The 12,426-nt window shown below is 52.9% G+C and overlaps 2 protein-coding genes across 2 annotated transcripts in view; both read left to right on the top strand.

The window, feature by feature from the left end:
* Window positions 1-8,108, top strand: part of LOC143692474 (uncharacterized) — an 86,613-nt gene extending 78,505 nt beyond the window's left edge. The window contains exon 5 of the mRNA XM_077172706.1: window positions 8,088-8,108. Within this exon, the coding sequence (XP_077028821.1) occupies window positions 8,088-8,108 (21 nt within the window). The remainder of the gene's footprint in view (window positions 1-8,087) is intronic.
* A 218-nt stretch (window positions 8,109-8,326) lies between these two features.
* Window positions 8,327-9,259, top strand: LOC143692473 (olfactory receptor 14C36-like). The gene has a single exon (XM_077172705.1). It carries the CDS (start codon window positions 8,327-8,329, stop codon window positions 9,257-9,259), a length of 933 nt encoding a protein of 310 aa, XP_077028820.1.
* The last annotated feature ends 3,167 nt before the right edge of the window (window positions 9,260-12,426 follow it).

The raw sequence follows: 12,426 nt of genomic DNA, 5'->3' as shown, positions 1-12,426 counted from the left end.
TTTCTGCTCCTTTTTGTTCCATATCCCGTTGCTGTTCCCAATAAATTGTTCTTATCCCAGCCCGGGATCTTTGGCTTTTGTGCTTTCCATGGGAGGCGGGAGGGCAGCGAGGGCAGCGCGGTTTTAGCGGGAGCAGGAAATTGGGGAATCCCATTCCTGAAGCCCAGCTCGTGGAAACCGAGCATCCCAGCTGGTGGCAGCCCTGGTGGCCATGGCAGCAGCCTTGGGAGCGGGTCCCTGGCTGGGGCTGTGGGAACCTCTTCCCTCTGGTGCCCAGGGACAGGAGTGGAGGGAGCGGCTGCAGCTGAGTCGGGGCAGGCTCAGGTTGGATGTCAGGAAAAGGTTTTTGGCCAGAGGCTGCTGGGGCCCTGGCCAGGCTCCCCAGGGCAGGGTCCCAGCTCCAGGGCTCTCTGAGCTGCAGCAGCGTTTGGCCAGCGCTGCCAGGCCCAGGCTGGCATTGTTGGGGTGTCCTGTGCAGGGCCAGCAGTTGGACTGGAGGATCCTGATGGGTCCCTCCCAGCTCAGCCAATTCTGTGGCTCTGGGATCCCATCAGCCTGGGGATGGGGCTGCCAATGGTTGCCATGGCAACGGGCTCTGGCTGCAGGCCTGAGCTGGTGTCCATGGCAACCAGCCCTGGCATGGGGTCTCCATGGAGCTGCCAAAGGACAGAGCATAGCAACAGGGGGCTGGTGATGGTTGCCTGCTAAGGATCAGATTTGTCACAGGCCCTCAGAGGGGTTCCATGGGGACATTCCAAGAATCTCCAGGCTGTTCCAGAGCTGGAATGTCACATGTAGAGACGGGGGCTCCATGGAGACCTCCCAGGGCTTTCTGGGGATGGTAAAGAGCCCTGTGGTCAGAGGCAGTCACAGCCATTCCATGGTGACATCCCAGGGCACCTTGGGCTGCAAAGGCACCCATCTGTCACAGGCACTCACGGGGGCTCCACGGTGACATCCCAGGAGTCCCCAGGCTGCCAGAGAGCCGGGATGTCCCAGATACTCACAGGGGTTCCTGTCATGGGCACAGTGGGAGCTTCAGGCAACGTTTATCAGAGAAGCTCCTGTTGGGTCACGAGGTGCAGAAACGATCCCCAATAGCCCCCATAGATCCCCAAATGTCACTGTGGAATCAGTGTTCCATGCTTTCTTTCCTATGGAAAACAACCATCCTTATCCTCCAGGTGTCCATGTCTGAAATTGGGATTCCACCTCTAAAATTCTGGATATCCAAGGGTTGCTCCCAGGCACAATCTGCCAGTACCATCAAGCCTGGCTGGCCTTGGCCTCTGGTGGCTGCCCCTGCAACACTGGGGCTCGGTTCTTCCCTTCCCATGGAGATCACTGGGACACTGTGGGACCTCATGGAACCAAGGGGATCATTGTGGCACCACTGGAGCCCATGGAACCAAGGGGCCATGGTGACCCAGCGGGGCTTCATGGAACCCAGAGACCATTATGGCTCTGTGGGGCCTGATGGAACCATGGAGACCATTGGGACCCTTCAGGGCCTGGTGTCACCAAGGGGGCATTATGACACCTCAGGGCCTCAGGGAAGCAAGGGACCATTGGGACACTGTGGGGCCCCATGGAACTGAGGGAACATGGAACAGGCCTGGCTGGTTTGGCCTCCCAGGGGCCACCTGAAAGGTCTGGCTGATGTCAAGGGCTGCCTCTCATCAGCTCCTGGAGCACTGGGGCTCCATGCTCTCCTTGCTATGGAAAGAACCATCTGGGTTTTCAGATGCTGTAAGAGACGGTCTGAAGTTTCCCTCATTTGTCTCACGATCGTCACAAGGACAGAGACCGGGACCCTGTGGACCCTGACTGGAGCTCTGGCCTGGCTGCGGTGGATGCTCACCAAGGGATTGTTTGCAGGTGTGTTTGCAGTGCTGCCATGGTTGCTGCTTCGAGCAGGGGGCTGGCAAAGGGGCAGCTCACCCTATATGCTGGCACCTGCTTCATGACAATAGCCCATGAATTTCCCCACCTCTTGGCCAAATGAACTTTCTGGGGTAACTTTGGTGGTCCCCCATGGAAAATCCTTCATCGGCTTCACGACCACCATGATGGACGGAGATTGAAGCCCCCTCCCAAGGACTGAGACTGAGACCCCTATAACCCTAACATGGGGAGGGGTTGGCCTGATTGAAGTGACATGTTTGCCCAGGTGTGGTCATTGGACCAAGAAAACAATTGCTCTCACTCACTGCTGAGATTGACTTATCCTGTTTTGGAACATGGACTGTCTGTACCCGTTTTCAATAGACTTATTCTTCATTGTCTTTTACCTGTTCCCCCCTCAGCAGAGGACTATAATAGACCCCTGAGTTAACCAAGACTTTGAGATTCTCCCTGACATGACAAGACAGATCTATTGGCTGGACCACATGAGGATTTAGTCTCTCTATTTGGTAGCTATATCCACCCCCTCTCTTTCTCTCTCTCTCTATCCTTTATCTCCTTTCTAAATCCTTCTATTGCATTTGCTGTGGGCACTCAATAAAAGGTGCATGTATTTGATTAATACTGAAATCCCCTTCGTGTTGTTTTTTCACTCTGAGATCAGTTAACGAACCATCACGACCCCCACTTGTATGAGCGGATTGTGACAGATGCCCATTGCCAAACTTGGTACTCTCCCTAAACAATTTCCTTAATGCAATGGTATCTTCCAGAAAAAAATGTGCCAGCTCTGGCTGGCCTTGGCCTCTGGTGGCCACCTCTCATCTGCCCCTGAAACACTGGGGCTCTGTTCCTTCATTCCTATGGAAAAGAACCAGATTTCATGTCCAAGGGCCATGGACAAAAATTAGCATTTGGCCTCCCAAATTCCATATATCCAAGGATTGCTCCCAGACAAAAGTAGCTAGGACAGACAGGTCAGGCTGGCCCTGTCGTCTGGTGATTGTCTTAGACTCTGAGCTGAATGTTTTCATTTGAAAACACCTTGGGGAGTGCCCAGAGATCTCCTAAGGAGGGGTTTTGAGGCGTCGGGCACATGAGCACTACATATGGACAAAGGAGCTCTGTGCTCTGTGCTGTTGTGGTGGTTTTGCATCACAGAAGTGATGTCCTAAGAGAAGCTGCTAGCAGTTTCATCCATGTCTGACAAAACACCAATGAGTAATCAGCTTTGAGAATTGACAATCTGTTAAACCATGAAGGAAACTGTACACACCTCTGTGAAGACACATGTTCAAGATGAGAAAGCCTGGGAGAGTCTCTTTCCCTTCTGGCTGGCACAGAGGTAACAAGGCCAGCCCAGCTCCCCATCTCAGCCAGGGTGGGCCATGTGGGTTCTCTGCTTGCTTTTTCTACTTCTCTTGGGCTCGGGATTGAAGGCACTTGAGATGACAGTACGTGTTCAGACTCAGGTGTTTATTGTTTCTTACCCATGTTACATTCTTAAGGCCGTGAGTTCTGCATCTTTCATTAGCAGGGCACAAAATGGCTATCTCTTGTTACAAGGTCTTTTAAGGCTAAACTATCCAATTAAGAAAAGATACCCAAATTATTTTCCCTTTTAACCCAATAATTGATCATTTGAAGCCTGCAATGCAGACTTTTATGTCCAATTACAAAATACCACCCAAACCCATGAAGAAGAAGGAAGAAGAAGGTGAAGAAGAAGGAAGAAGGTAAAGAAGAACAACCTGTCTCAACCCTAAAATCTCCATCTGGCTTCATATTTATTATTATCTTCCAAAACCCCGAAGTCTTAAGATTTTTCTGTGATATTATACACTTCTAACCAACTACACACCCATAATCCCAATGCTATTGATCAATTTTGGAAGCCTTCTCCACAGCCTCATGTCAAATGCAGTGTTCTCTTGCAGGTCTGTGCCTTTCAGCAGAGAAAGTTTAAATTTCTCAGCATCCAGGGTTCCAGCAGGGCTGGGCAGCTCCTGCCGTGGGGCCGGGCCCCTTCCCAGGGACCCCGCCAGGCCCCATCGGCTGCCGGGCAGGGCAGGGGAGGCCGCGGGGCCGAGGCCGGGCCGGGCCATGGCTGCAGTTGGGAACATCTGGGCCCTGCTGAGCCCTGCCCCGCCACCAGCCCGGGCCCAGCCAGGATCCGCCGGGCCCCAGGAGCAGCCCCGGGCCGGGCCGGCTCGGCCAAGATTCTGCCACCCTTGGGCTTCAGCCGCAAGCCCCGGGCAGGGGCAGGAGAAGCCATCGGCCCCCGGCCGTGCTGCTGCTGTGCTCTGGCCTGGCTGCTGAGATCCTGGCCCTGCCCCAGCACGGCCCATCCTGACACAGCCCCAGCGCAGCCGCTGCAGAAACCTCCATCGTAAAACAGCTCCGGCCGCAAGCACCGAGCCCGGCCGGGGGCACGGAACCATCTGCAGGCCCCGGGTGAGATATGAACTCTTTCAGTGCTTCCATCCTCCCTCCAGTGAGAGAAAAGGACAAACTGCAGGCACACAGAGGAGCAACATGAAGACACCGAGGTCAGTGAAGGGGAAGTTGAGTCCCAGATGGGAGGGATGAGGAGATGCCTTGATCTTGGGGCTGAAATCCTCTTGTAAAGCTATGGGGAAGGATGTAATTGATACATCAGACTCTCTTTTTCCCAATAACTAATTGAAAATATGGGGAGATGACCTGTTCAGCAAAAACCTCCATGCTAAAGTAGGCAAATGTTGAAGTAGCTGTGATCCCATGAGAAGTTTAAACAGAGAAAGAGAGAAGAGTAATGAGATCCTGCGCCCTCATGGAGAGAAGAAGAAGATCTCTGTTGTCAGAGATGAAGATGATTTCAGAAATAGATGAAGAGAATCTTTGCTCTTGAACAGCTCATCTTTAAACTCATACCCCATAAGTTGACATGGCCCATAAAAACAGCTGTGGGAAAAGCTGTGAAAAATGGGAGTGACTTCACTATTCCAGATTTTCTGGGCAGCTGCTCTTCGTGGGAATTGAGAGCCACAAGAGAACATTTTTCTTATGGAGAAGTCTCCATAGCATGAAAGAGAGACTCCTCTCCCTAAGTGAACTGAAGAAAGACTGTTCTAGATGGTGTAAACTGACTGAAACTTTCCGGTTTTGTCTCCTTGCATTGTCAGTAAGAAAGAAAAGGTTGTAGGGAGAGGAGAAGTGTTCAGATTCTTATTACTCTTTCTTCTATTTACTGGTAATAAACTTTTCTATATACCCTTTTAAAATTTTGAGCCTACTTTGCTTTTTTCCTAATCCTATCTCACAGCAGGAAATGAGTAAATATATTCCAGTGAGTGCAATGGTAATTAGCCAACACTGATCCCACTGCACAAATAGATGCATTGGCTGAGAAATCTCAAATTAGCAAACCAAAATCACTCCAGATACAGCCCTGATAAACTGCATTAGAGCAGAGGGAAATCAAGGCAGAGCCATGGTTTGTCAGGACTTGCCGCATCCTGATGAGCCCTGTGGTGCATTTGGAGCTGAGCCCTGGAACCTCAGGGCCTGAGAGGAGATTGCACAAACCTTTCCAGGCGTGAAAGTCAGAAGAAAACCCCAAAGTGTCTCAAAGCAGGAATGGGTCTCAGTGAGGTCCATGCCCAACACAGGCTCCTCATGGACTCCTTGGAGGAGAGAATTGGAAGCCAGGATGGCACAAAAACCTCTCAGAGTCTCAGTGTTGGAAGGAAATTCCAAACTACCTTAAAAAATGTGAGAAGCTCAAAGCATTACTGAGCACCACTGAGTGTCAGTACAAAGCTCTCCAGGGACTCATTAAAGCAGATAATTGGGGCCATGACTGCACAAACCTCTCACAGAGTCTGTATCAAAAGGGAAACACCAAGTACCTTCAAATAACTGGAGTACCTTAAAGCATTAATGAGCCCCACTGAGTGTTGTTACTGACAAAGCCTCTCCAGGGACTAATTACAGCAGATAATTGGAGGCCATGATTGCACAAACCTCTCAGAGATTCCAAGGCAAAAGCCAAAGCCAAAGTCCTTTGAAAAACCTGCAGTCCCTGCAGGGAGCATGAAGGAGCCCCCAGGGCCATTGCTGAGCAAGGCTCCCCAGGGACTCCTTGCAGCAGATCCTTGAGGCCACTGGGATGTGGGCTAGGGGGGGATGCTGAGGGCAGCACAAGGGGCTGACAGTGCCCAGCCTGGCTGGGGCTGTGCCAGGAGGCCCCAGGGCCTCAGGACAAGGTGTCTCCTCCCAGCCCTTGCTGGCACAGACCCTGCTGTGCCCCAGGGCACCAAGACTTGGCTTCTCTTTGTCCCCACCTGTCATCACTGCCTGCAGTTCTCTGCTCTGCCTGGGGCCTGGGGACACTTGCTCAGTCGTGTCCCTCAGTGGGACCCATTAAAAATCCAAGAAAGTTTGGAGTTGGATTCTGCCTTGGAGTTCTGGAGAGGTTTCTTCAGCTCCCTCTCAGGGACTGATGTTCAGGGCCTGAGCGCAAAGCTCCAGAGGCTGATTAAAGTCCTTGTGCTGTGTCTGTGCTGCTGAGCTGGGCTGGGCTCCTGGCCCAGAGGCAGCTCCTGGTGACCAAGAAGAGCTTCAAAAGCACATTTCTCTGGATGAGCAGCTCTTCTGCCAGCCCAGCAGGGCTGGGGCACTGCCTGCAGCCAGCCCGGGCACAGCCCAGAGGCACAGAGAGCTTCAATCAGTCAGGGCTGGGAAGGGGCTGAGAAGTGCCTGGGGCACAATCACTGCCAGCCCTTGGCACAGGAACCTCTGGCTGCAGGACAATGCAGCTGCAGCTCCTGGAGCCATCTCCTCAAGCTGGAACATCCCAATGCCTGCAGAGCCTGTGAGTACAACTCTGAGTATTTCTGGGGCAGGGGAGGTGAAATGTTCATGAAGCTCTGACATGCTCAAGGGTTCTGGTCAGTCATAGAATATTTCCAAGTCTAGGATTTTGATAAAATGTAAGAAATTTCTTAAGACTTTGTATTCAGTTTCCTACTATTGAAGAATAGTAGGGAGGTGGTGATAAATATTAAAGGATGATTATAAATTTTGACAATTGCCTGTAATATCTGACCTGGTAAATTTTGCTTATGAATTATTATTTATGAAATTTTGAAAGTTCCCAAGACATCTGAACTGTTGCTTTTAGTGATCAATAGGTTCACAGGAGATCCCTAATGTGTTTTCAGCCCCTCTGCCCATGGACAGCACCATCATCACCTTTGCTGGAGCCATCAGGCTCAGTCTGAGCTGTCCTTTCTCCAAGCTGCAAACAGAACCTGCCCCCCGCCAGTGCCCTGCAAACAGGCAGGGTTCTGTAGGGCCAAGGAGAGTGCACAGAGATTTGGGCTCTGTGAGTGCTGGCAGGGAGAGATCAGGGAAACACCTGCAGGAGGGAAATCTGCAGGAAGCAGAGAGGAGATCAGGCAATGAGAGAAAACAAAGCCCAGCAATGCTGTGGCAGGGAGAGTTTAGAGATGCCCACAGGAGTCCCTGCAGTGCAGCCCCTCCCTCTGAACAAGCCCCCTCCCTCCTGTGCCCCAGCCAAGCCTCTGCCCTCAGGGCCGGGGCTCCAAGGCGTGCAGCCCCTCCTGTGCAGACAGAGCTGCAGCAGAGCCGTGGGGCAGCTCTGCAGCCCCGGGCCCAGTTCCCTCTGCAGAGCACAGGGCTGGGAGCAGCTGCCCGGCCCTGGGGGCTCTGGCAGGGGGCACAGCTGGCTCAGGGTGACGCTGTCCCCAGGGCCCGGCTCTGGGCAATGCTGTCAGTGCAGCCAGGGAAGGAGCTGCATCTCCCTTCATCCAATGCCATCAGAAGGACACTTGGGAGTCTCCCTGAGATTTCAGTCCAAGCTGCGAGCTTCAATCCAGGGTGCAAACCAGTCCTAGAGCAGCTCTGAGTTATGAGATTGATGGGCAAAGGCAGAGGTGTTGTGACACTGAAAATGCTGCTGGGTTGGTGAAATGAGCAGTGTGAGTCATTGGCTACAAATGTGGAGCTGGGCTGTGGTGGAAACATCTGCTCTCAGCAGTACCTGGGGGAATTTTAAAGGGAAACATGGGGAGGTGATCACCCTCCAACTGGCAAAGGTTAAAGCCCAGCGAAATTCTGAACAGGTCAGAATGACAGACAATGTCCACTAGCTCTCCACTTATCACTTTGCCTCTCAGAACATGCTCTCTATTCCCTAAGGGCAGTAGAAATGGTGAGGGTTTCTGATATTCAAGAACACCAGCAGAGGTATGGGGAAGCTTTAAAGTAAACACCAGAATTCTTAAAAACAGAAGTGTATCTATGTGTGTTCCAGGGTAGGTGTATTGGAAAAGGCTTTGATTTTGTTTACAGGTATCTCCTCTAACTCTTCACTGTCCTTTCTCCATGAACAGGTGCCGATGTGCAGCCCCAGCAAATGTCCAACAGCAGCTCCATCAGGCCATTCCTCCTGCTGGCATTGGCAGACACACGGCAGCTGCAGCTCCTGCACTTCTGCCTCTTGCTGGGCATCTCCCTGGCTGCCCTCCTGGGCAACGGCCTCATCATCAGCGCCGTAGCCTGCGGCCACCACCTGCACACGCCCATGTTCTTCTTCCTGCTCAACCTGGCCCTCGCTGACCTGGGCTCCATCTGCACCACTGTCCCCAAAGCCATGCACAATTCCCTCTGGGACACCAGGGACATCTCCTGCTCAGGATGTGCTGCACAGGTTTTTTTCCTGATCTTCTTCATTGGAGCAGAATATTTTCTCCTCACGATCATGTGCTATGACCGCTACGTGTCCATCTGCAAAGCCCTGCACTACGGGACCCTCGTGGGCAGCAGAGCTTGTGCCCACATGGCAGCAGCTGCCTGGGCCAGTGCCTTTCTCCATGCTCTCATGCACACGGCCAATACATTTTCCCTGCCCCTGTGCCATGGCAATGCCCTGGGCCAGTTCTTCTGTGAAATCCCTCAGATCCTCAAGCTCTCCTGCTCAGAATCCCACCTCAGGGAACTTGGGCTCATGGCTATCAGTGCCTTTTTAGGACTCGGTTGTTTTGTGTTCATTGTTTTCTCCTATGTGCAGATCTTCAGGGCCGTGCTGAGGATCCCCTCTGAGCAGGGACGGCACAAAGCCTTTTCCACCTGCCTCCCTCACCTGGCCGTGGTCTCCCTGTTTGTCAGCACTGGCATGTTTGCCTACCTGAAGCCCCCCTCCCTGTCCTCTCCATCCCTGGATCTGACCCTGTCAGTTCTGTACTCAGTGGTGCCTCCAGCCCTGAACCCCCTCATCTACAGCCTGAGGAACCAGGAGCTCAAGGCTGCAGTGAGGAGACTGATGACTGGATGCTTTCAGAAACATTAAACTGTTGGCCAATTTCTGCAAATCACTCTTAGTATAAGTTATCTTTGATCCTTCTTGTTGATTTAATTTTGGAGGTTCTTTTTCTTTGTTTTAGTATTTTCATATTGTCAAAAAAGAAATGTCAATCTTTGTGCCATTTCTCATTTTGTTTCTCTCCACCTTCCCTGTAGCCACAGACTGTGTCAGTGAGGGGCTGTGTTCTCAATGGCTTTAGAGGAACTAAGGGATGTCCCAGCAGAGTTTTCTGCAGAGATGCCCTTGTGTTGCCTTCTCTGGAGCTGCAGCAGCAATGTCGGTGTGCAGAGCTGGGGCAGATCAGTGCTGGCCCAGCAGCTGTGCCCAGCAGCAGCAGCAGCAGCAGCACTTGGTGTTGCCAGTGCTGCTGCCGTGGCCCTGCCCCGCTGCCCTGGTGGCCCTGGTGTTGCTGCAGGGCCTGAGTGCTCTCGGGGCCGGGCACAGCCCTGGGGGTGGCAGTGCCGGGGCTGCAGCAGGGACAGGCCATGTAATATAAATCACCTTTGATAATTCTTTTGGGTTTGGTTATGGGTTTGTTCTGTTTTCCCCCATGTTTCAGTTTTTCAATATTGTCCACAAAGAAAAGCCATTGGTTTTGCCATTTATCATTTTGTTTCCCTCTATCTTCCCTGTGACCACAGAGTGTGTCAATGAGGGGCTGCACTCCATGTGGCTTTAAAGAACTAAAGGATCTCCCAGGAAAGATTTTTCCAGAGATCCCCTTGTGTTGCCTTCTCTGGAGCTGCAGCAGCAATGTCTGTGTGCAGAGCTGGGGGCAGATCACTGCTGGCACAGCAGCTCTGCTCCTGCTGGCCACACCATTCCTGATCCAGGCCAGGAGCCATTGGCCTTCTTGCCCACCTGGGCACACTGCTGCCTCATGTCCAGCCTGCTGTCCATCAGTCCCTGCAGGTCCCTTTCTGCCTGGCTGCTCTCCAGCCACTCTGTCCCCAGCCTGTTGCGCTGCAGGGGTTGTTGTGGCCAAAGTACAGGACCCGGCTCTGGGACTTGTTAAACCTCACCTTGTTGGATTTGGGCCCTGGATCAAGCCTGTCCAGGGCCCTGTGCAGAGCCCTCCTACCCTCCCACAGATCAACACTCATACCCAGCTTGGTGTCATCTGCAAAGATGTCCTTGGTTCCATGGGGCCCCTCAGTGTCACAATGGCCTCCTGGTTACACCAGGCCCTGCACTGTCACACTGGTTTCCTTGGTTCCATGAGTCCATGCAGAGCAATAATGGTCTCCTTGGTTTCATGGGCCACAAAATGTGACAGTGGACTCCTTGGTTCTATAGGGCTTCACAGTGTCACAATGTTCTCGTTGGTGCTGCAGTTCTACAGTGGTCCCCTTGGTTCCATGGGGCCCCAGGGTGTCACAATGGCCCCATGGTCACATGAGGTCCCACACTGTAACCATGGTCTCTGTGCTTCCACAAGTCCCCTCAGTGTCACAATGGACTCCTTGTTTCCACAAGGCCACACAGTGTCACAGCATTATTCCAGATTCCTTGAGGCCCCAACGTGTCACAGTGGCCCCTTGGTTACACAGGATCCTGCAGTGTCACAATGTCCCCTGGGTGCCATGAGGCCCCGCAGTGTCAGAACGGCCCCTTGGTTCCACTGGGCCCTGCAGTCTCCCAATGGTCTCCTTGGTTTAGCAGTGTCAAAATGGTGAAACCCCTTGGTTACACGAGGCCCTGCAGTGTCACAATGGCCTCTGTGGTTCCACGAGGGCCCAGAGTGTCACGGGGCACTCCCTGGGTCCATTTGGCCCCACAGCACCACCATGGACCCCTGGATCTGTGGGGCTGCACGGTGTCACCATGGTCCTCTTAGTTCCATGAGGCCCTGCAGTGTCACAAGGGCCCCAGAGTGTCCCAGTCATCAGAGAATGACAGAATCAAATAGGCTGGAAAAGACCTTTGGGATCATCAAGTCCATCCAATGCCCTAATACTGCCTTGTCACCCAGACCATGCCACTGAGTGCCACTGGAGAGGGACAGTGACTCTGCCACCTCCCCCCTGGCCAGCCCATTCCAGTTCCCACTCACCCTTTCTGTGAAGAACTCCTTCCTATTGTCCAGCCTGAACCTCCCCTGGTGCAGCTTAAGGCTGGGTCTTCTTGTCCTGCCCTCCAGCAGATCCACACTCACACCCAGCTTGGTGCCATCTGCAATTTGTGAATGCTGCACTCGACCCCCTCACCCAGATCATCAGTGAAGATATTAAACAGGACTGGGCCCAACACAGATCCCTGGGGACAGCACCAGTGCCTGGGCACCAGCTGGGTGCAGCACCATCCCCACCACTCTCTGGGCCCAGCCTCCAGCCAGCTCTTAAATCTCCCAGCCAGGAGGGAACCTGCCCAAGCCGTGGGCTGCAGCTTTTCCAGGGAATGCTGTCAGAGACAGAGTCAAAGGCTCTGCTGGAGTCCAGGCACACAACATCCACAGCCTTTCCCACATCCACAGGTGGGTCACCTGGGCATAAAAGGAGACCAGGTTGGTCAGGCAGGACCTGCCAGCCCTAAATCCACGCTGGCTGGCTCTGATCCCTGGGCCATCCTGTGGGTGCCCTGGGATGGCACTCAAGGTGATCTGTTCCATAACCTTGCCGGGCACCCAGGTCAGGCTGACAGGCCTGGAGTTCCCCAGCTCCTCCTTCCAGCCCTTCCTGGGGATGGGCTCACACTGGCACCTCCAGTGCTCTGGGCCCTCCCTGCTGAGCCAGGACTGATGGTAAATGATGGAGAGCAGCTTGGGGAGCTCATCCACAGCTCCCTCATCCCCCTGGGATGGATCCCATCTGATCCCGTACACCTGTGAGCATCTGAGTGGCTCAGCAGGTCAGCAGCTGCTTCCTCCTGGATTCCAGGGGGCTGTTCTGCTCCCTGTGCCCATCTACCAGCTCAGGAGAACACTTGTCCTGAGGACAGCCTGTCCTAATAATGAAAATTGAGACAGACAAGGTGTTAAGTAGCTCAGCCTTTTCTTTATCTTTAGTTACTCTATTCTCCACTTTATCCAATAAAGAGTAGAGGTTCTCCTTATCCCATATTTTGCTATTAACTTATTTATAGACACATTTTCTATTATTTTTCAAACAAGTGCACAGGTTAAGTTCTAATTGAGCTTTCACCCTTTTCCTTTT

Source organism: Agelaius phoeniceus, assembly GCF_051311805.1.
Source record: "Agelaius phoeniceus isolate bAgePho1 chromosome W unlocalized genomic scaffold, bAgePho1.hap1 SUPER_W_unloc_1, whole genome shotgun sequence".
In the NCBI taxonomy this organism is placed as follows: domain Eukaryota; kingdom Metazoa; phylum Chordata; class Aves; order Passeriformes; family Icteridae; genus Agelaius; species Agelaius phoeniceus.
The sequence above is the reverse complement of the archived record's forward strand: the minus strand, read 5'-3'. Positions and strand labels throughout refer to the sequence as shown.